Source organism: Populus trichocarpa, chromosome 10, assembly GCF_000002775.5.
Source record: "Populus trichocarpa isolate Nisqually-1 chromosome 10, P.trichocarpa_v4.1, whole genome shotgun sequence".
Classification (NCBI taxonomy): domain Eukaryota; kingdom Viridiplantae; phylum Streptophyta; class Magnoliopsida; order Malpighiales; family Salicaceae; genus Populus; species Populus trichocarpa.
The window spans coordinates 20945229-20967010 of NC_037294.2; the positions used below are offsets into that span (position 1 = coordinate 20945229).

General features: G+C 34.7%; 2 protein-coding genes and 2 long non-coding RNA genes across 12 annotated transcripts; 1 reads left to right on the forward strand and 3 right to left on the reverse strand.

Moving 5' to 3' along the window:
* Window positions 1-676: 676 nt before the first annotated feature.
* Window positions 677-6689, reverse strand: LOC7463447 (amino acid transporter AVT1C). Of its 5 annotated transcripts, none has more exons than XM_006378713.3 (13): window positions 6377-6688; window positions 5825-5926; window positions 5501-5731; window positions 4714-5039; window positions 3716-3930; window positions 3533-3556; window positions 2655-2835; window positions 2183-2402; window positions 1900-2035; window positions 1596-1761; window positions 1407-1450; window positions 1213-1275; window positions 677-1051 (listed from the first exon to the last, which is right to left on the reverse strand). In XM_006378713.3, exons 3-13 carry the CDS (start codon window positions 5689-5691, stop codon window positions 953-955), a joined length of 1665 nt encoding a protein of 554 aa, XP_006378775.1. In that variant the 5' UTR covers window positions 5692-5731; window positions 5825-5926; window positions 6377-6688; the 3' UTR covers window positions 677-952. The 5 variants fall into 5 exon arrangements, with proteins under 5 accessions (XP_006378775.1, XP_002316384.2, XP_052312518.1 ...); XM_002316348.4 differs by having other exon boundaries at window positions 5825-5935; XM_052456558.1 differs by having other exon boundaries at window positions 6373-6688.
* Window positions 6690-10164: 3475 nt separating this feature from the next.
* Window positions 10165-11885, forward strand: LOC112328787 (uncharacterized). The gene is made up of 2 exons (XR_002983960.2): window positions 10165-11219; window positions 11520-11885. It is a non-coding gene; the product is annotated as an uncharacterized LOC112328787 (long non-coding RNA).
* Window positions 11886-12734: 849 nt separating this feature from the next.
* On the reverse strand, window positions 12735-15941 carry LOC7463448 (probable protein S-acyltransferase 15). 4 transcript variants are annotated; one of them, XM_024609451.2, is made up of 8 exons: window positions 15572-15941; window positions 14659-14751; window positions 14450-14551; window positions 14293-14364; window positions 13507-13605; window positions 13329-13424; window positions 13126-13231; window positions 12735-13020 (listed from the first exon to the last, which is right to left on the reverse strand). In XM_024609451.2, exons 1-7 carry the CDS (start codon window positions 15845-15847, stop codon window positions 13139-13141), a joined length of 831 nt encoding a protein of 276 aa, XP_024465219.1. In that variant the 5' UTR covers window positions 15848-15941; the 3' UTR covers window positions 12735-13020; window positions 13126-13138. The 4 variants fall into 4 exon arrangements, with proteins under 4 accessions (XP_024465219.1, XP_024465218.1, XP_024465217.1 ...); XM_024609450.2 differs by having other exon boundaries at window positions 12735-13024; XM_024609449.2 differs by having other exon boundaries at window positions 12735-13231.
* A 2501-nt stretch (window positions 15942-18442) lies between these two features.
* On the reverse strand, window positions 18443-21568 carry LOC112328911 (uncharacterized). 2 transcript variants are annotated; one of them, XR_008060259.1, is made up of 2 exons: window positions 20683-21568; window positions 18443-19090 (listed from the first exon to the last, which is right to left on the reverse strand). It is a non-coding gene; the product is annotated as an uncharacterized LOC112328911 (long non-coding RNA). The 2 variants fall into 2 exon arrangements; XR_002984229.2 differs by having other exon boundaries at window positions 18443-20530.
* Between the last annotated feature and the right edge of the window lie 214 nt (window positions 21569-21782).

Genomic DNA, 21782 nt, shown 5'->3' on the forward strand with positions numbered 1-21782 from the left:
AACCGTTTTCATCTAAAAATACTTTCACAACACCATAAATATCTCCTGAAACCAACTTAAAATCATTAAAAAAAACAAAAATCAACTAAGTAAAAAATCTTTAAACCAAGCTTGATCTCCATTCTTAGAAATATTTAAAGAAAATAACTACCACTATTAAACTTTCCTCGTCATATGAAACTCGTTGACACAAAAAACGACAAGTTTCCTTGTTAAAAAGTGGCATAACCAACTATTTTCTCTTTTTTTATTTTTTTCTAGATAACTTTTTCTATCTTTTCTCAAAGTTAGAGACTGAAAAATAAATTTTTCAATTAAAATAATTGTTTCAAATGTGGTGTGAGGAGTTTATTTTTTTTGTGTTTTACTTTTCGATCATTTGTCTTTTAATTTTATATTTTTATGATAATTTAAAATTTAATTTTATTTAATTAGAATATAGAAGGATTAAATTGGAAAAAAAAAAGAAAAAAAAAGTCAATTCGTTTATTGTTCATATTAACCGTGAAACCCCCACCCCATGTTATTTACCTGTTTTGTTATAATTTTAGATATGTGGATCCGCAACCGCTGCTTTATTGAAAAATTAATGCATAGTAGCTTAAAGTCCTTCTGGTCTTCTTGAATTTAATTTATTTTCTCAAATTTTGTCATGCAAACTTGATGTGAGACTTCATGAATCACAACAACTGCTGGGTTTTCTGAAATTTCCAAAAATCCGCAATCAGTCGAGCTTGTTTTAATGAGGAAAAAACGACAGACCTTCATCATTGTTTCTAATAAAATCTTGTCTATAAGAACGCAAAATTTCAAGTTACGAGGGCACTGAAGGGAAAGGGGATTCAAATTTCAAACATCAAAACTGTCTCAAAATTGGAATGGAGAATAAGGAGGTAAACTACTTAAAAGGGAAATCTCGTTTCTATTGTTGTTGGAGAAGTAACCCAAAATCTCACGAGCTCAAATTCTCAATGATTCGGGATAGGGATGAGCGGGTTCCAAAGACTGATGATACAACTCCCACTGCAATGATTATGATACAAACTGCAATCTACAGAAACAACAGTAAAAAAGGGAACGAAAGCACTGTCAAGCCTATCAATTATGCTTCAGAAAGTGCTGACAATATTTAATACCAGAAAGGCAAGTAGAAGGAAGATGTTAAAAGCTGTTCTAAATTTGTGAATGGAGGCATTGATAACAGTGGCATACCTGAAATCTTGTTGCTTTACCCCTCAAGATGCTCAGAAAGCAAGCACAAGGAAGTATCAAGGTCTGTTATATATTCACTTGTTAGTTTAATTCAACCAAACCGCGTTTTCAAACTTTTGAAGAGTATAGGAGAGGTCAAATGGCATAACAAGACTCAGATGAGGAAGCTAAATTAATGGCTGTAGAAAACTTACCACAAGCATTGTGAGTAAAGATCCAATCAGTGACATGACCAAACCTGCAATGAAAGGAAATGTCGATGATATAAAGTTGTAACCAAACAAGGTATGGAATATAAAACTGCAAGTTTAATGAAAATCAACTGGTTTTGCAAGAGACATGGTGTAAAATAATACATAAGGTGACAATTAAGGCAGACTAACCGAAAAAAGGGATGGAGAGAGCGACCAATAAGGTAGAGATCACCAGTGCTGTCCTAATGCAAATCGCATACATGTGAGACTTCATGTGGTTTGATGGTATCAACTCCTCCAGACTCATTGCCACTGGAGACATGGTTAATGCATATTTGGTAAAGGGGTTAACTACCTGCAAGAGAACAGACAATAAATTAATAACCTGTAAGAAAGAAATTGATCCTAATTCTTACAGGAAAACAAAGGAAGAGAACAAACAGAACAGGTTAAAATATATTTTCCAAAGAACTGTAAGAACTGATGAGCATACCGTAGTCCACACAGCAACCTTCGAGGCAACTAGATCTTGAGGCAAGTTAAGAGTGAATTGAGATTCTGTTTTTTCTCCGAACATCGTGTACCCCATGTAAGCAACTCCAGCATACATCAAAGTACAAAGACCGAAGCTGCATGGATAACAGAACCAAGGGAACATGAAGTCAGGAATACTTGAAATCACAGGCAGCTATTTTGAAAATAATAAGCAGGGTCCTTGAGTAAAACTAAAACAAGTTTCCTACGATGAAGTAAGGAGGTGGAGCAACTTAAGTTACCATGCTAAGAGAACTGCAGGAAATCTGTTAGGCTGTGCCATGGAAGTGTAGATATTCGGAAAAACAGCATGTCCCGAGTAACAATAACCGTAGAGACCAATGGCAACAGGAAGAGTTCCAAGATTGAGTACCGTCCCTTCGCTGTGAATGCCCACATTATCAATCAAACCAATCCAAAACAAGCACAGGACCACCAAAACTGATGCAATAACTCCACCAGCTGGAAGAAAGGGGCTGAAATTTAGATTTTCTCAAAACAAGATTGCTGCTTAATCTGATGAGCAGATTGTGAGCGTTGCAGCCTATTACATACCAAGATTTTTTTTTTCTTTTCAACTTATTCCATTTTTAAGAAAATTGTTTCATGGATAGATAATATGGGTTAATCAAGAAGAAAAATGTGAATCAAATCATTTTGACGTCCATTGAAAAATGTTTAAAATTCAAAATAACTTAATTTCAGAACACCTACCGGAAATGTAACTAAGGACACTGAGGTCTCTAAGCCAAACAGTAGGAAGAACGGCAAGGGTGGTCATCAATGCAAAAAAATGGTGGGAATCCAACTCAAATCCACCCAAACTTATATTTGCATTTGGAAATAACGAGGATAAATTATCACTCTCCAAAATTATATATTCAACGCAACAAGCCTGCGGCATATCAAAAAATTTGGACAGGTAACATTAGTCTATCAAATTATAAAGCGTCTGCATACTTCACTATGAATGACATTTACAGAAATGAAACAAAAGAGAAATGCATGAAGATGCTAAGGACATTAATCCACTTTAGCCTATATCAAAGAACCAAAATTTATCACCATAGCCAATGGTGACAGAATTGCATATTTATAGCAGCAAAAAAGTTGTTGCCTTGAGTTATTATTTGTAGTTCATAAGTTCCATGGTTGTTTATGACAAATTAAACAGACGATCTATTCACCATTGAGTGACTAATAGCCAAATAAAGACGATTTTGAAAGACAAATATCATTATGGGGTCCGTATGATTGGATCTTGGTTGTTGTAGAGGCTGAAAGCAACATCATATGAATCTGTGTTCACATTATAATTTAGGCCCTCCCATTCAAGAAAGCCAAAACTTTTTCAATTTTATAGGCTATCAATTTTCCGTAAATCGGATGCAACATTCGATGCAGCCGCCTACGGTGCAAGCAAGTGGTAGAGAAAATAATGCTGTCAAATAAGATCCAAAACTTGGGACCAAAGAATTTAATTGGCCCCAGCAGGAATATAGGTTACCATCTTATTCTCTCCTAGAGGCAATCATGCTGAATTGATTAAAACACAGAGAGTAAATAATCCAGGAAAAGCCAGCTGTACTTACATACAATTCCACATACAATATTATCTGCAACAAGAAAAAACAAAGGCAAAAACGACAGTATCAGTCTATAGTCAAATTTGTAAACCAGTGCTTGATACAAGTTCAAAAGGAGAAGTTTTGCATATCAATCCAACATTGTAACTGCAATTTCTGCAGGGAATGGAAGTTAAGAACTAGACTTACTGAGATGACAACGCGACCGGCGGTACCGAAGGCAGCTTGGCCAATGTCTGGGTAAGTTCCAAGTCCTGGTTCACTATCCAAACAGTCACGCAAGAGCATCCCAGTGTAAAAAGAAAGAACTGCAAATATGAGCAATATGGATAGCCCTAGCCATCCTCCTTCTTTAGCAGCATAAGGAGTAGATAAAATACCTACTCCACACAGAACATTCAAGCCTGCATTGAACCACGACAAGTACACAGTAACCACTAAATTAAACAATCCTTTTCAATTCAGCATACAGGTATTCAACTTGACGCCAAGGCTTGCAGATTTACAGTTAATTGTTAGTAAATAGTTTACATTAACATACAGCAAGAGGCCAAAAGGCTCAAGAACAACGAGGCAGATACATGTGCAGCATGTGCAAACTAAGCCACGAAAACATGAAACAGAAACATGGTTGTTTTGATGCTTATAAAGGGAGATAATAATGAGAAGCGAACAAAGGGTCCACGCCTACAAATCCTATATTAAAGGTCATAAACAACAAATCATTCCATCATATTTCAAAGGTAGTTTTGGTTGTTTGAAGATATTTATTGCTACAGGCAATATTCTATTCCTAAATATAGTCTGGGACACGCTAGCCATATTAGCTGACCCATGGAGACACTAAAAAACAAGATGTCACGGAGCTAAACCTAGGGCCATGTAAGCAAGTGATGACAACAAAGTAATAAAACATAATCTGTAACATCATTGGTTGATGAGGTCCCGGCAATTGTAGGGTCTAGTTAGTGTCAAGTTTGATGGCCATACTAATCCTAATATGGCAAGTGGCTCCATGGGGACAGGTAGGATGATTGCTAACAAATAACAATACTGTGTAAGAGGATGGTTTAGACAGTCGTGGCCAAATCCAAGCCGTCGATTGTGTGAGGGCCATGCTACAATGGATGGTCTGGATTTTCCCAAGAGCGTGCCGGCCATTGTCCATTGCGTTAGTTTCAACTTACCATTAAGCAGAGCTTGTCCAAATGAGCTTTGACGAGACATAGGAAGCTCATGCGAAACCCGGGATAGTTTCTCATCCTTTCTAATGGATGATGACCTTCTTAATAGAGTTGGAGGCAGTAGAGAACGAGAACTACGCCTTTGTGGTGGAAGTTGCTCGTCTTCAGGTTTGTCTAGTAGAGGCTTTACAACAGTAGGTAACGATTCTGGTGTGTGTCTTCTTGTAAGTGAAGAGGAAAGATACGAACTGCTTAATCTTGATAGTGTAGGGGTCCCCAAAAAAGTAAGATTTGGAGATGGTACACTACTGTATAAATCGATGGATTGCCTGAAACATCAGTTAACAGCCGTAGATAAGTATCTGGAACTAGAAATAGCAGCAAATGCATATTAATGAAATACCTTAGGACTAATGGATTTGCTAGTTATAGACTTATAGTTCACAGATTGATTTCATTAACATCAGATCACTGCTCAATAGACAAGAAAATGTACTTTAGAGGATAAGATATTTATTTAGGTGATGAGGAAAATCATTCACTGAACCACTAAATTACAATAAAACAGATTTTTTTTCCAAGCCTTTTGGTTCCTAATCATTATGAAATCAGTGAGCTAATGGCCCTAAAATGATCACTTTCCCTTTATGAAAGGCCTGTTAAAGTTATCCCATGATCTGATTTCCCTGAAAACATGTTTTCTTTGATGAATTGAAGCATCAAGAAAGTCCAAGACTGAACATGACATGAAATTAACAGAGCAAAACAGAGCAGAGTGAATGAGAGACACCTGTAACTTTGAGGCCAAGAGGTGTTGTAAGAACCGGTTTTACTCTGCTGCCGATTGTCATCGGCCAAAGATTCATCAGAATCTGTTCCATTAACATCTGCTTCACCTTCTCCATCTCTGTTAAGTTCCTTCTCTTCATCTTCTTCTTCACTTTCTATGTAAAAATTCTGTTCTGATACTGAATTCTTCATTTTTGCCCCCTCCTATTTCTCTCAGCTTCAAAAATCCCAGCTAAAATTCACACAACAAAACAAATAATTATTGGCTATGAAAAAAAAATTTAAATGCTAAAAAAATAAAGTTGAAGAGAGAGATGCTACGAACCTCAAATTGAAATTGATCACTTCTTATCCTATAGGATTTGGTAGCTTTAGTTTTCTAGCATCTGCACTTCGCAGCTTGTTCTGACAAGTTTTTTTTTTTTTACTGAATAACCTAAAAGGAAATAAAAACTGTTAAGGTTAACAAAATCTTGGAAACATAAATCAGAAATAAACGCACGAAAAAGCAAACGCAGAATGACCATCCGAAAGAAAATCTAAATTTGAGAATGTAAGCAAGTTTGGAAATTAATATAATTTTCAAGGCAATATGCGTTTGAAATATTCAAAAGGGAGTCTACTCCGCCTTCTAGTCATCTTTCGTTGTATAGGAAATACAGAAAACGAAAGGCAAAAGTAATGGAGTTTCCTTTCTATGTAAGAGGTTCTATTTTCCTGTCTAGGCAACAAAACGTTTAACATACTTTACAGTGAAAAAAAGAGAACGAACACAAAGGATGATTCGCAAACTGCGAAGAAAAAGACGTTATCAAGATTCCTCGACTTTCTAAGGAACCAAACAAAGAGGGTTCTTAGAGTAAAAAGTCTTACGTACGTAGAGAAAGAAAGTTTTTGCTGCTTCTTTAATTTTTCTCCTCGTTGTTTCGAGATCCCACAAAGAGCTTATAAGGGGAGAAAAAGGTGAGTTGTTAATATAGTCAAAGAGTCGAGAGAAAGAGAGAGTTTTCTCGAATCTAGGATCTGAATAAACTCGTGAAAGACTAGAGAAAGGCCTGGTTTTTTGAGACTCGAGAGAAACAGCAACGGAAAACACAGACCGAACCGATGTTTTCTTCTGTTTGTCTTTTGGTACTGTAATGGTTTTCACCCTGTATCGCTTGCTTATAAAATTATAGCTGTTGTCTATGCTTCGCTCGGGTTATAAATATAGTTAACAGATCTGGTCTCGGGACTTGCCTGAAAAAAAGAGAGGTCAGGTAACTAAAAGTTATTGGATTAATTCATGGTTTATTGGATCAGTTTAAGAGAATTATTTCTGTTAAAATAATATTGTTTTTATTATTTTTTTAAAAATCCTTGATATTATCTAAACCGTTTCAATTAAATCATTTTAAAATATATTAATTATGTGAAAAACTTGATCACTATCTATTAATTAACTAATTGTGTGAAAAACTTAATCAGTATGTACAAAAGCCAACCCCGACTCTCAAGATCACCTAATGGTTAAGAGTTAAGACCAAAGAGTCTATTTCCTATTTTTTATTATCTAAATATGAAAATTAAGAAATGACATGGTCGTTAATTTCAGGATCTATGAGATTATTTGAGGTACGTGCAAGCTGATCCGGACACCCACGTTAATTAAAAAAAAAATTTATCCTCGTTATAAAACCTGGACTGGTTTTATTTTTTAAAAGATTAATTAAAATAATATTATTTGAATAAATAGAAAGAAATTAAATAAATCAAAGCTAACACTCGTGATACATTTTTCACACTTTGTTCTAGATCTGGTTTTGAAACAATTACACTAGAAACCAAAAGGCGTTGGAGATTATTGTTCCTCCTCGCAATGTAGCCTCTCTCACAATGAACGTTTTTTCATTACAAAACCTTTTCTTATTTCATTTTTAAATTGTCAAATTGAAGGCCAAGGTTAATTTATTAAGAGAAGGTTAATCTATTAAGAGGCTTTAACAAAGTTTGTGTGAAATATGCATTTTAATCCTCATACTTTTCCAATTATAAATTTGTGGTCCCTTCAATTTTCAAAAAATAAAAACAAAGTCAATTGGTCATAAACTTTATTTTTTTTATTTTCGGTCCCTAGATGAATCTAGAATACGTGAAAATCTCACCAAATTAATAAAGTTAGGAGATTTCCAACTTAAAAAGCTTCTGAATTTGGAGTTTCCATCAATTATCTCTGTAATTTCTTACGAACACCCTCTCTAGGTTTCGATTTAGCTTTCGGTTTAAGATCTTTCCCAGATCTTGATTAGAGTATTTAACATTTTGAAAGAGTAACCGAGAAAAATCCATAAACCTCAGCAGAAATATGCAAAAATCAATTGATTATTCTAAAATTCTCATCAAATTATATTATGACACGCGCGGGCACAAATCAAGAAAGGATACAATTGAAATCTTATAGAATATTTAACAAAGTTGTATCTTAAAAGGGAAATTGATAGAGAACTCTCGGATCCCAGAGGAGTGTCTTGTATTTTAGTCTTACATTGCTTTTTTACTTTATATAAATTTTTTTCATAAAAAATATTCTCGAACTAATTTATACTTTAATACTCAAAATTAATTTTTTAAAAAAATATTATAATTGATGCCAGGAGTGTTTTTTTTATTTATTAACGTGGGTGTTCAAGTTAGTTTGCGCGTACCTCGACTAATCCCACGGGCCTTGAAGTTAACGATCATGTAAGCTTCCAGTGACCATCATATTAGCAACCACAGACTTCAAACTTGAGATTATAGGGAAAGAAAATCCCTTGGTTCCAAGCAAACCTCTTAATGCCAGAAGTGTTAACTGAATTGACAAAATCGCTTGACATCTTACCAAGTAACTTGAAACCGAATTCAAATCTTGTTCACGCTAGGGATAGAAAATTAAGAAATAGTGTCGATTTAGCTCAATTGAAAAATTGTAGAAAAGATTTTTCTTAGTTTCCAAGGAAGATGGAACACGCAGCATTATATTACAGCTCATTGGAACATATTATTACAACTTGATCTCTCTTAAATTTGTGCTTTTAGACTACTAGTGGACAATCATGCAGCCGCCATATATAAGACAATTCCAGCAAAATAAATATTAGGCTATTAATATATAGAAAATGTTGTTCAAGATTGATTAAAATTCGTGTATTTTTCTGAATTAACAATACCCATATGATCATATGAAAACAATTACATCAATATAAAATAAGAATCCCATTGTACATGTGTGATAAAATGTCTTAATTCTGATCTATATTTACGTTTTTTATTTTATACTATAAAGAGAACTGTATATATTAACAAGTTGAATGATGAGGATCCATTTAGGTTTGAATTCCAACCTCATCGTTCATGCATATCAAAGGATTTTTTAAATCTATCATGTTATTATTAAACCTGATTTAATTTATTAGGTGAAAAAAAAACTCGAAATATAAACTTATAAACTGAATCAAATTTTAATTTAATTAAATTCAATTGATTTAGACAGATCAATTTGAACATGGCTTGATCAACAAAAATAACTTTTAAAAATATATATATATATAAAACAACATTGTTCGATAAAAGATAACTAACCTGAGTTAACATAATGATACGTGAATTGACTCTAATTCAAGTTCTTTTTTAGATCAGACACTAAAACCAGGTATGACAATTAGATTTAGTGCCTATTTAAAATTATAATAACAATTGTTTTTTAAAGTGTTTTTTGCTTGAAAATACTTTAAAATAAATTTTTTTATTTTTTTAAAATTTATTTTTGATATCAGTAAGTCAAAACTATCTGAAAACACAAACAAAAAACAAAAAAAATTGAAGCACAAAAAAATTAAATTGTTTTAAAAATATTTTTAAAATACAAAAACAACCCGTCCTTAAACTTTGGAGACCCGAAACTTGATCTTTGATAGGGTAATGACTAGTATAATCCAGCAGTCAATTCCAAGCAACAAAAAGTTATTCATGGTATTCCATTGTAAATTTGTAATTAATAAAACCCAGATCATCCTTTTTCAATTAATGACCTTCTTGTCTTTGGTACAAACAGTTTTCATCAAGTTATTTTGAGAGGAAGAGGTTCTCCCGAATTCAATAAACATATATGAGGACCTTCATTTATTTAACCTTTCAATTTCTCCAGGAGGAGTACAAGTACAGACTACAAAAACGAGCAACCAATCAATTTTCCGACAGAGGACAAAGACCGATCACATCAAACGGCTTCATTATGCAGCATCACAGATTGATTTTATGCACATGCTTTGCCTTTTACTCGCAGGGGATTCTCAGCATTGTGGATAAGATGCCTGTCCATGTGATTTCATTTCGGATAGATCAATAATTTCTTCGTTTCTCATAGTGCATGATTACTTCAATTATATAGACGAGTGGAAGTTGACTGAACTAATTAGCAAAGGGCCCACGATGGGATGATTCGTCTGTCTTTGATAATGCATTTCAGTTTTTTTTGTGATTTAAAGCGTGGTAAAACTCATCTTGAATCGAGGGTTCAATTCGAAGAAAAAACTCAAAAAGATTTGTTGAAGTTAAGTTTAAAAATAAATTTAAACGAGCCCAAGCTGTTATTTTATTTGAAAAAGAAAAGGGTTTTGTATTCATCTTCACAATTCTACGGGCGGATCCAAAAAAACTTGGTTAATGTCATTGATTTTGGTGTGTGCCAAGAGATTGTAAGAAAAAAAGGGTTCAACATACCAACTCAGAGAGCATGAATCCATGTAGATGGAGAACAGAAATGGGTATGCCCTAAATTCTATCGAGCGATTACTTTCTTGGGAATATGTGATCATGATTCATGAGCATAACATTTTACCAGCACTTTGGCATATGGAATCAAATCGGCATCAAGGTGATGTCCATATGTCACCTTTCCCATTTGAATACTACAAGTTTGGCTGGCAATCAGCAATAATCAATAAAGTGCCCTTCAAATTGCCTTTCCTCACACTTCGTTTTCTGCATGAGTCAGAAGCATCATCATTTGATTTGATGAAAACCAGTATGATATTATTGATGTTGTCACATTATCTACCAAGAGACTCACAGCATTCAAGCTTATATAAAAATCTCGTGCTTATCTCCACGACACATTGCGTGATGTTAACATTCATAGCCTCACCTAGCTAGCTCAGACAACACACGATGTTCGGTCCACATACATGGAAGCTATATCAGAAAGATCCAATGAAGGGATCATGCGGTTCGGTTACATATCGCTGGTGTTTTTTGTTTTTTTCATCTTCGAGGGATGGGTTTATGCTTGTTGTTGCTTGAGCCTTGAGCTGGTGGTTTATCCACCTTGTCATTTTTTATTTGCAATTATTGTTGGAGGGTTGAGTCTGTTTCAGCTATTGCTTTGACCATGATCGAAACATGATAAAATGTATATATATGTAGCAAAAAATGTATCTTGAGATTTGATGAGATCCTTGATTAGAGGCTACATCATTTTAATTTCACTTTGCTTAAGGTAGACTACAGACTACAAGTCTTTTGAAGTCTTCTGAAATAATTGCAAGTTGGTTGATGAAGACACAGAGAGACAAGAACGGGAGTGGATGCAAGAAACACGTTTTATGAGGAATCAAAGCATCAACTTGTGCCTTCATTTACAAGGTGTTCTTGGATCAGTGAGGCTATCCACAAGTTTTGGCTTAAGAAACTGTTGATAACTGGTAAGATAGACCTATGCTTTTGCCCAAGTATGTGATCACCTCACGCATGATGAGATCTATGAATAGGATTGAGATGCCTTCATGTTCTCTTTCATCATGTTCGTTAAGTCTAAAATTATTGAATTGAAGTGCACAAAGACTCATCCTTGGCTGTAAACAGTCTAATTTCTAAGATTTTGATCCTGTGATTCCTGTCATGTCCTGTCATATATGTTAAATCTGAACCATTGGATTCAAATCATGCTTAGGGTGTCTAACGTCAAGTTCTTTATGCTGCCTGATGTCATCTGCACTATCCAGGACTCGAGGAAGAACCGTATTGAACATTAGCTCTGTACAGCAACAACTACATGAGAAGAGCATCCACTAACCAAAAGGTGAACATTGTGGGAGAATAGAGGGAGACTTATGCCATTTGTCACTATACTTTTGATTATTAAAAGGCCCACCAGATTAATCTACAAAAGTGCACCAAACACTGAGCAATATTCCAAGTGACTGAATCACATATTATACAATTCTCTTAAACCATTCCAGAAATAAAATAGAAGAAAGGTAAAAAGGCAAGTGCGAGGGAATCATGCAAAGTGGATAAGCCTCGCGAATTCTCCTGTTTAGAATCTTGTGACGTTTCCAGTCTATTCGAGATGAATCTTTTTTGATAAACTATGTCCTTAAATCTTGTCCAAATCATGCCATTTGTACATAATGCATTCCGCGTGTCAATCACGAGAACAGTTTTCTAAGAAAACTATGTTTCATCTGTCCAAACTACACAGTTTGAATAATTGCCCTAAATCCATAATTACAACCATAAAAGCAACGATAGACATCAAAGGTAACAGTCAAAGCACTAACTATAGTGTAGGCAATGAGATCATGCATGGAAAGAAGATTGGCATGCTTTTCTCTGCTCAACTTCCAAGCTTCTCTCAATTATTGAGGAAGTTCAATTTAGATAAACTTTCGTTGTAGCATTTAAGTGCGAATCGAAAAATCATTGAAGAAAGAGAACGAACTGTATACTGAACTAGAAGACGTAAATAGGCAGCATGAGTGGCATAATTATACTTGGATCTTAAAGCCATATGTACACATCTGTATGCCAAAGCATAAATGTACTCAATCTCCAAGATCTCATAACGCTGTCTTCCGTCCTCGTCAATTGATGTTTTATCTCCATCACGACGTTCTCAACGAGTGAATGGTTCTGTCCGTCCACGTTTTTGACAGACAACTTTCATCATGAGAACAAAGCTAACCATTCTTTGGTCTGTGATCGAGGGTCACCTGCAAATTTCCGTTACCATGCCATGTATCGTACCAAATCCAAGACTCATAAATTCTTTCCTGCTAACTCCCATCTACAATAGTTGTGAATATATGCGATCAAATCTCCAGCTCCAACAGTAACTCAAAACGGTTTTTATGTTGTAGATTGTAAATATTTTATCTATTGACCGACTGATATAATAAGACTGAAACCTCTATCAACAAATAGCAGAATAGCCCACATGACAAGAAACCTTGGAAGGATGTTCTAGGTTATTTGGTTTCATGAACTGAAAACAATCTGGTATGTACATTACATGACAAAATTTAACGTACAACTTATAAATCTTTCGTATAGCAACACCATGGCTTGGACTCTAGCGGGTATAAATAAACAGTGGCTTATCTCACTAAAAATTCCTACTTTTGTTGTATGTCAAAAAGTATGATCGATCATCTTCTTTAAGTTAAACACGTGATAAGCTTATCCAGAGAGCACTCTTGTTGCTTCCAGTCAGCTGTCTAGCCTCTACCTACATCAGATAATCGCATCAAGGATGAACAAACAGTAGATCCTTGCATGATGATAAAAATTGCATAAAATCCACTAATGGTTTAACAGGTGATCACGAACCCAGAAATATATATCAACTATCATGTGCAGTTGGGTAGCTCATTCCATCTTTTAGATGGCTTACTGCTGTGGGGCATAACCATTTCAGTATGTTTGGACCCAATACCTGATCAAAAGCAGATTCTTAGCAACTTATGGGATTAAAAGGGCAAAGAACAAATGGATACAGAGATAGAGAGAGAGAGAGAGAGAGAGAGAGAGACCGAGGTGATATTTTTGTAAACACTAAGGTTGAATGGATGTCGATAACTGTGTCCAGATTTCCTGGCCAACCATGCTGCACGTATTCCTTCATAATTCTGGAAAAGACCCATTCTAGTTATTATCAATAACCACAAAAATTACGCATGTTGCATATCTACTTTGGAATTGAATACTCACTTCAATGGTTGTCATATTGCAAGACATGAGGTAAATATGCCAACCCAAAAGAGTTCCAAATGTTATGCTCAAGCCAAACATCATTGCTCCAGAAACAACCTAAAATGCACTACGTCAGATTTCTTAATAAGCCCTGAAAACTCAAAACAGTCTATTTGCATGAATACTCAGGAATGAACAGGAATTAAGAGAAAGGATAAGTCAGCAACTACTGAATGCAAGTATTTTTACTAGTCCGTGAGAACCATTTAGACAGGGCTTATTAAAGACCCTCTACTTCTGTTTTAAACTGATTTATTGGCTGAATAAGAGACCAAAAGGGTCATGGCTTCACTTTATTTTTCAAGCAATCTTGGGAAACATTTTTAAGAAAAGAATCTTAAGCGACAGAATGATCTTGGAAAAGTTTATACATTTTTAAATGTTATTCAGAACCATTGTAGCCCTGACTATCGCCCAAAACTGCCTTTACAACCTCATTCTATGGTGGGTAATTGCCATGTTCGACCTTGTAAGTTGCTATAATGCTATCCTTCGTATGATACAGTCTTGCATATATAGAATTCAAGTGGAAAAGGACAAAAGAGCATGGATAACAAATTATATGAACTTTTAGATCTTGTTTTTTGGGGGTTTTATTCTCTTATTCTTTCTTTCTTTCTTTTTTCCAGCTTCTCTTGCATACAGCTTGTGTACTTTGGTTATTCCCCCTTAGAAGTTAGTCTTAAATAGTTAACCGAACTAAACATTCAAAAGACTGCCATGAAAGATTGAATACCCACTCACAAAAAAAATCTTCATAGGAATTCTTCCACTGAAATTCCAGTTCTTCTGAGAAGCACAGCTGATTATCATGACCTGAGCATGCCAAAATCATCTATTGTAATCTCAGTCAATCAAGTTATATAAGATCAAGTGCGAATGAAAACCAGAATAAACCTACCGAAGAATAGATGCTTGCTATGGTTGCATATAAAACTAATATAAAAAAGGCCTTGTAGTTCCAATAACCAACACAGTTATTTATCCATAGACAATGATGATCCTGCCATCAATTTTAAAGTAAACATAATCCATAACTCTATCGATAATCAAGTTAAAAACTCATGAACCAAACAGTTATTGCAAAAAAAAGATTTTTGCTGAACATACCATCCTCAAAACACACCTTCTGCAGACCCTACAATGATGAGCCCTGGGAGGCTTGTATGTAACACACTTGTCACATCGCCTCAGTTGTGAACTCTATCAAGGATTAATTATCAATCAGTCCAAAGTTAACCACAAAGTAAGAAATTCATTTATAGAAAATTGCATTAAAAAAACAGGTTATGGACCTTATTATCACATGGATATGCTATACTTAGATTTCAAAACACGGAACAGATCTAAGAGCACAATCAATATGAGACATTATCTAATTAGACTTTAAAGAAACTGCAGAAAACAAAACAAATTGAGGCAAGATGTTGTTAGCATCTGACGATGCAAAAATCAAACAATTTCACTGAATTGAACCCAAAATAACTAGTTGCTAAAGTTGAATTATCCTTCCATAAAAAATGAAAAAAGAACCAAATCCTCAGTCTTCTTTTCATCCATTATCAAGGAAACCAACAGGAAGCTAAAGTTGAGCCAACAAAAGATAAATCATTCACTAAAACCACCATGTTCCTAAATAATTCACAATAACCAATTACAATTAAATCATCAAACACTAGCACAGCCCAGAAAGCCCAAAGTTCAATCTTTGCAATGTAGGCATGGGTTTACTTCCTCCGAATTCTAGCAACAAAAGGACACAAATAACAGAACTTCACACCTAAATATATAAGCATATCCTCCCTTTATTTCTCAACAGCCAATTCAAAACCAAATAATATAACTTTATAAACTAAATCACAACCACAAACAATGACACTCAAGATTTCACCTTTCTTCTTTTTTCCTCAATTTTCTCATCAATCAATCCAAAATCCAATAAAAGGACACATAACACATCACTATTCAGACATTTACAATAAAAAAGAGAAGAAACTTAAATGCTTGCTTGTATATTACTTACATTATTGAGTGGTTCTTGATGTGGAGGGACAGCAGCTCCTTCAACATCAGGAACATAAGGGGAAGGGACATAACCAGGTTCTTTTAAAACACAGAAGAGAAAAGAGAAAAGACATAAAGAAGCCATAAAAGTGAAGATCATAGCATTCAAAGTCCCAGCTGAGCTCTGTAACCCAACCCAATCTTCAATGAATATGAAAACTGTTATGTAATAAACAAAACCCATCAACAGAAACACACTACAAACTGGGATCGACAAGAATCTCTTCCACTCCATTGAGAATTTCTGGGATCTCTTTTTTTTTTTTGGTTCAGAAGCAGAGGTTTTCTTGTCTGATTTTTGAAGTCAATTCGGTTTTTTCTGTACGTGTGTTGCTAGAGAGGAAGTCAAGTTGGTTATTTAAAGTGGGCTTTAAAGGAATACTAATTATGGGCTTAACATGGCCACCAAGCCCAAGCAATATAGTGGGCTCTAGTTATATTCTGACTCAGGAAAGTGGTCTAGGCTTATTCTCACTACAGTTTTATGGGGTTGGGCCTCTTGAAATTAGGGAGTGGAACAAGGTCGGATATGGTCGGATTTTCGCCACCTCTTGAAATGAGGCTTGGTTGAGTTAGGATTTTTTAATTTTCTAATGAAAAAATTGACATCTTAATAAAAAAAATATATATATATATAATAATAATATTATCAATCATTTGAAGTTGGATATAGAATGAGTTGAGGTGGGAGTGCAAAACCTGTCCGGGTCCGTTTCTCGGTAGCTAGGATGAAAATTAAAATTGAGATAAATAACAATAAGCTAGTGTATTTTTGGTATTATGATAACTTTTACTATTGTGATTTAAAAAATTACAATGAATAAAAACTATATATATATATATATATTTGTGGTATTAACCTTGGTTCAGCAAAGGTTAATAGTACTGTTACCTTGAGGGTAAATAGTACATTAGTGCAGTAAAGAGTATTCAATAATTTATCACTCTCGAAGATCACAACGACTTTTGCATAGCAGCTTTAGCTAGGGTTTTATTTGTGATCCATTCCATGCAGCACGGCTCTTTAAATGGCCGGCATTGGAGGTTTGTCTTCCAGTACTAGCCAGGCAACATCTAGTGTAACACCAGTTAAAAGGGAAATTATTATTATTGTTGTTATTATTATTATTATTATTATTTTCTCCAAAAATTGACACCTAAAAGGAACAGGACGTGGAGACCATTCTGCTGGGGCATGAGGCTACGTAACAAATCAACACAATTATCAAAGTTGAACCTTTTATACTGCCATCCTTCTTGTGGCCTCAAATCACACGTACAAAGCTGATTGTTACGATCATTCAATTTCGGTATCATTTTGCATTTGCCATTATATATCTTGGGTAGGGACTCCTCCATGATCAAACCCCACATCGAAACAGAGATATCATCATCATGCTCTGCCGCCGTGGGGACCGTTGATTTTCTTCATGCATATGGACCCACTATGTATAAAGTCCAATATTGCTCCTTCCCTCCTAGCTAGCTATAAGATTTAATTGATTCTTTATGTGAAAATGATGTAACCCAATTAATACTTGACGTGTGGATTAATGAATATGCTAGGACTTAATTTGTGGTAATAACAGCGAGGGCTAAAAGGTACAAAGGGCAGCGAACGGTGGCATTTCTTAATGTTGGTATAAAAGGCATGAAAAAGGGATCTAAGAAAGCAGGGTTTAGCGAGCATTTATAAGATCGGTCCCCGTCGAATTGGACTACTCATGGTACCGTCAATAACTACGCCGTACAAATATGCCAGCCGTATTAATTTTGCCATGCCCTAAACTCACATTGGAGGGAGCTAAGGGAGGATATTGGACAGCTACGTACGTGGCAGGCCAACATTGATTTTCAAATTTTCTGTACTACAATTTAATTTGTTATAATTAAACATGGAATTAATATTATTATAAGGTTATTGATTTGAGTCTTGAATTAATTGCTGGCTTGGCTAGTTCTTTTTTGGTCCTTCTGCAAATCGATCTCTCGTATATAACCTGCCTTTCAGTACTATCCTCTCCTTTGCTAATATATTTTAGAGGCAAATCCCAAACATGACCTAAGAAAATATCAGCCTTTCGCTGTTTTCCAATTTTCTTTCTTTTGTTCCCGGCACCCATATGGATTTCAAGCAGCATGCATCCTAATAAGTCTTCTGAAATATATATATAAATTAATTAATTTGGATGGAAGTAGAGTGATTTTCCCTTTTTCTGATCACTCCCTTCGTTGAAGAGAAAATGAGAAACTATATATAATTGTACTTAAAGGTTTCAGTACTTGATAATTTAAAATTCCCATGAAAGTTTTTCTTATCGAATATTCTTTCTAAAATCACTCCTCAATCTCCTGCATTGAATAATTGGATCCCAGCAGCGGATCCTTTATAATTCTGCCAATGCATGGCTGAAATATTGTTTTGGAGAATGATTTCGGGGTGTAGCATTAAACAAGATTTTATTTCCAAAAAAATCCATGATCGATCTCTCTTTTCATCTATTTCGCATGCATGCATGTGTATAGGCATAAACATGGCTGTCTATGATTATATACCAATTTTCAATCACTTTGGCGCTTACAATTTGCGTTCATTGTTATTTTCAATACAAGCAATCCTGTGCTTTCTTCTTCTTTCTTTTTTGTTGATTTTCATCATGTATATATATATATATATAAAACAATCAAGTAGCTGATAGTCGTCCAGCCAATCAAGGAGTTCTTAATTAAAGACACTAATTAAGTAGCATGGCTAAAACTTTTATTCAGGTTTTTTTCTTATTGTCTTTAGATTTTTGTATTGTAAGTTTCTTTCCTGATTTTATAGATTTTTTTTTATTTTTTTCTCTGGTGTTTAATGGATCATTCCTAATTCATAAGAAAGAATCGATATATGCATATCAATTAGGCTCCTTCAATCCTCGTATATATAATTCCATATCAAAGATCACTTTAATTACCAATGGGTACTTTAAGAATCAATGTATTAACTGCTGCCGAGGATATTTCAAATGAATTTATATGTATATTCAAAGAAAAGGTGCATCAATGCCATATATAGCAAATGAAAGGCAAAAATGTGACTTAAATTTTCACGAGAAACATTGATATATATATATTAAGCCCTCCCATAGCTATATATGGAAAAGTGTAAGCACTGAAAGACTGACATGCACATCCAAAATTGCATTATGTTCAAGTGCATTTTTACCAAGTTGATTTGCTATGATCGCATAGGTCACCATACTGTTGTTTCTTTCCCTACTCTGTGTACTTGTGGACCTTAACAAGCAAGAATGATTTGCTACTCTTTCCTTCACTTGTCAATTGACACAACAGCTTTTGTCTCTAATTGCCCCCACATGACTTGGCTTAAGATTCTTCTTCAGATCCAGGGACTGGTACCTGTGTGTAGATGATCACAGACACCGTAATGCCCTTTTAGGCCTCTCTAAGTCATATCCAACTGGAATTACACCTGTTGGCACCAGAAAACAAAATTACAGTAGCTAAGTAGTTTGCTTGCCTTAATTTATAGCTGGTCCCATTGAGAAAAAAATGTCAAGCACAAGTTCAAAACATTATGCAACTCCACGAATTAAGGCGATTCTCTTTGTAGCAGTCCTTCTGCAATATAATGAAATACTTGTATGCATATCATAATACAGATGATCATAAAATGTTTAAGGAAAAATCTGAATATCTCCTACCTAATTAACAGACTAATATTTGAGCCAAGTTGTAATCAATTCGTATTGCCATGAGCCCATGTTTACTCACGTGTATAGGTTGAAAAAATAATGCAAGTCACATATCAGAAGCATAATAATGATCTTTTATCTTGCTGAGTTACAGCTAGCTAAGGCTCTCTCTTGTTTTATTGTCTGTTTTGCTTGTGGGACATTCAGCCAGCTTAAGTCTGACTGTAAACATGTCCTTAACGGCTAGTGTGTGAATTGAATAATAATGTGCTCTTCCAAATTCTTCATGCACATTGAAACTCAATATATATTTCCTTACAGATTCCCTTTGGAAGGACTCCATAGATGAGAAGGTTGAATTCTATAGGAAATGACTGCAAGATACCCAAATCAAAAAGTATTTATGAAATAGTTCAGATTCGGACAAAAATAGAGGAAACAACAAAAGGATATATATGCGATATCCAAAAGAGATTTCTGTACGTACTGCAGGCTGCTTGGACATGCATGTTCATGGTGAATAAAGCAAGTATATTATAATTAAGAGAATATTTCAAAAGCAAAATTTAAGGTCATATATATAATGCATTGTATTTGTTTTTCCCTTTGACTGATCCACAAGGAATAGTGGTAAAGGAGAGTACTCTAGAATCATGGAGGAAATCAAAGAGCAATTAATATTCATATGTATCAAGGAAGCGCGCACACTTGGAGCAATGAATAGTTTGTTGATTGTAACAGTGATATGGAGATGCTAAAGAAGCTCCACCATGACTTGTAGCCAAGTTGCTTCATCAAGCTTGGATATGTATGTATGTATGTATGGAAACTGAAATTGGAAATTCTAAGCTCTTAATTAGGTAATCATGAATTAATTAGTTGAGTGACACAAAAACACAACTACAAAGAATTCATTAATCAAACAAGCATACACACCACTATTTCATATACTCTCCATCAAGCTCTAACTTCCTTTATGCCTAACCAAATTAATTAACAAAACCCTAAACTACAAGAACCAAGTTCGTCTTCAGAAATAACCTAGCTAATACATAAACACAAGCACAAAAGGGTGTTAATTTTTGAAAGCAGTACTATGATCATAACCAATATATATGACATTAAGGACTGATTTCAGCGTTCTTACATCTATATAGATGCTAGTTCCTGTACGTCTCACAGCGTGTTAACAATAAATGGGAATTCCAAATAGACTCCTGTACAAGCCAAGATGGATCAATTATTTTATACATACGGTAGTGCTACTCCTTTAGGGCCATTGTACTAATATGAACCCCCCAAGTTATTAGCTAGGTACAAGTAATAAGAGCCAAACAAATATGGTAATTAAGGATTTGAGCAGCTTTACCTTGTTTAGAAGCAGAAAATCTTAGATCCAACTATTTCAGGTGTGTATATACAGTCATTTATGGCTGATGCAGCATCATCAAGATTCTCACCTTCAAAGAAATACATTGCTGTCTATCTATCTAGCTAGCTAGCTGCCGTACATCTGTTTGAATGTGAATCTTGATGATGCTGCACCTGCAAACAATGACTTTTGAATGTCGATCCATGTTCCATGCATATTGGATTGTGTAAGAGAACTAAAGTAAAAGCTAGAGAAAACTTGAAAACAAAGAGAGACGAAGAGTCCAACAGAGCTCAGAGAGATCTAGCTGTCTTGTAAGTATACGTGGCAATTAACAAATGGTTTACAAGGTTCCCAACACAAAAGAGCCCTCAGAGAGTATATATACCTCTAAGAAACCAGTAAGACCCAGAAATTTATGAGCGAAATAAAATCACACAAAACCAACACCTCTGCTACTCTTTTTTTGTTGGTAATTCATGGTTTTGAGGTTTCTTGATTTTTTTTGTTGGTTATATAGATGTAGTTACAAGTGGGGAAAAAAAATTAAAGAACAACAAATTGAGAAACAGAAAAAAAAGAAAAAAAAAAAGAGGTTTTCTGGAGTAATTTCTTTTTTAAAACAAGAAGTGGAAAATAACGAATAAAGAACCAGAAAAAAATTGGAAATAAAATAACAAATAAACAACAAAAAACTTGGAAATCAACAAGAACACTTGAGCAAAAAAAAGGTGAAAAGGAAAAAGAAAAAATATGACTCAAAATGAAGTTGAAGAAGTGATCATAAAACAAAGTGACAGAAGTAGGGAGAGAAACAGATAGAGAGGTCAAGATCTAGCCCTGATTTAAATCAAACGGAGAAAACGAAGGGAAGGAGGAAGGGAGGGAGGGAGAGGAGTAGTTGATGACTGAGGAGAAGGGGTTTAGGTTCTTATACACTCCACGATTGGATTCTTCAATGAGTTCTACCGTAACTCGTGGGTGTATGGAACTTGTGTAATTTTTTGCCCTTTATTTTCTTGGGTTTGTTTGTTAAACAATAATAATAAAATAATAATAATAAAATAATAAAAGTTGAAATAAATTGATATTCTTTC

Excerpts from the sequence above, each read along its gene's own strand:
- LOC7463447 (XM_052456559.1), bottom strand. The coding sequence starts at position 5,691 with ATGAAGAATTCAGTATCAGAACAGAATTTTTACATAGAAAGTGAAGAA. Across the intron at positions 1,762-1,899 it reads AGGTTGCTGTGTGGACTACG|GTAGTTAACCCCTTTACCAA; the intron begins GTATGCTCATCA and ends GTTCTCTTGCAG. Across the intron at positions 1,052-1,212 it reads GTAAAGCAACAAGATTTCAG|ATTGCAGTTTGTATCATAAT; the intron begins GTATGCCACTGT and ends TTGTTTCTGTAG.
- LOC7463448 (XM_024609451.2), bottom strand. The coding sequence starts at position 15,847 with ATGGAGTGGAAGAGATTCTTGTCGATCCCAGTTTGTAGTGTGTTTCTG. Across the intron at positions 14,552-14,658 it reads GAAGGTGTGTTTTGAGGATG|GATCATCATTGTCTATGGAT; the intron begins GTATGTTCAGCA and ends AATTGATGGCAG. Across the intron at positions 13,232-13,328 it reads TTTACAAAAATATCACCTCG|GTATTGGGTCCAAACATACT; the intron begins GTCTCTCTCTCT and ends GCTTTTGATCAG.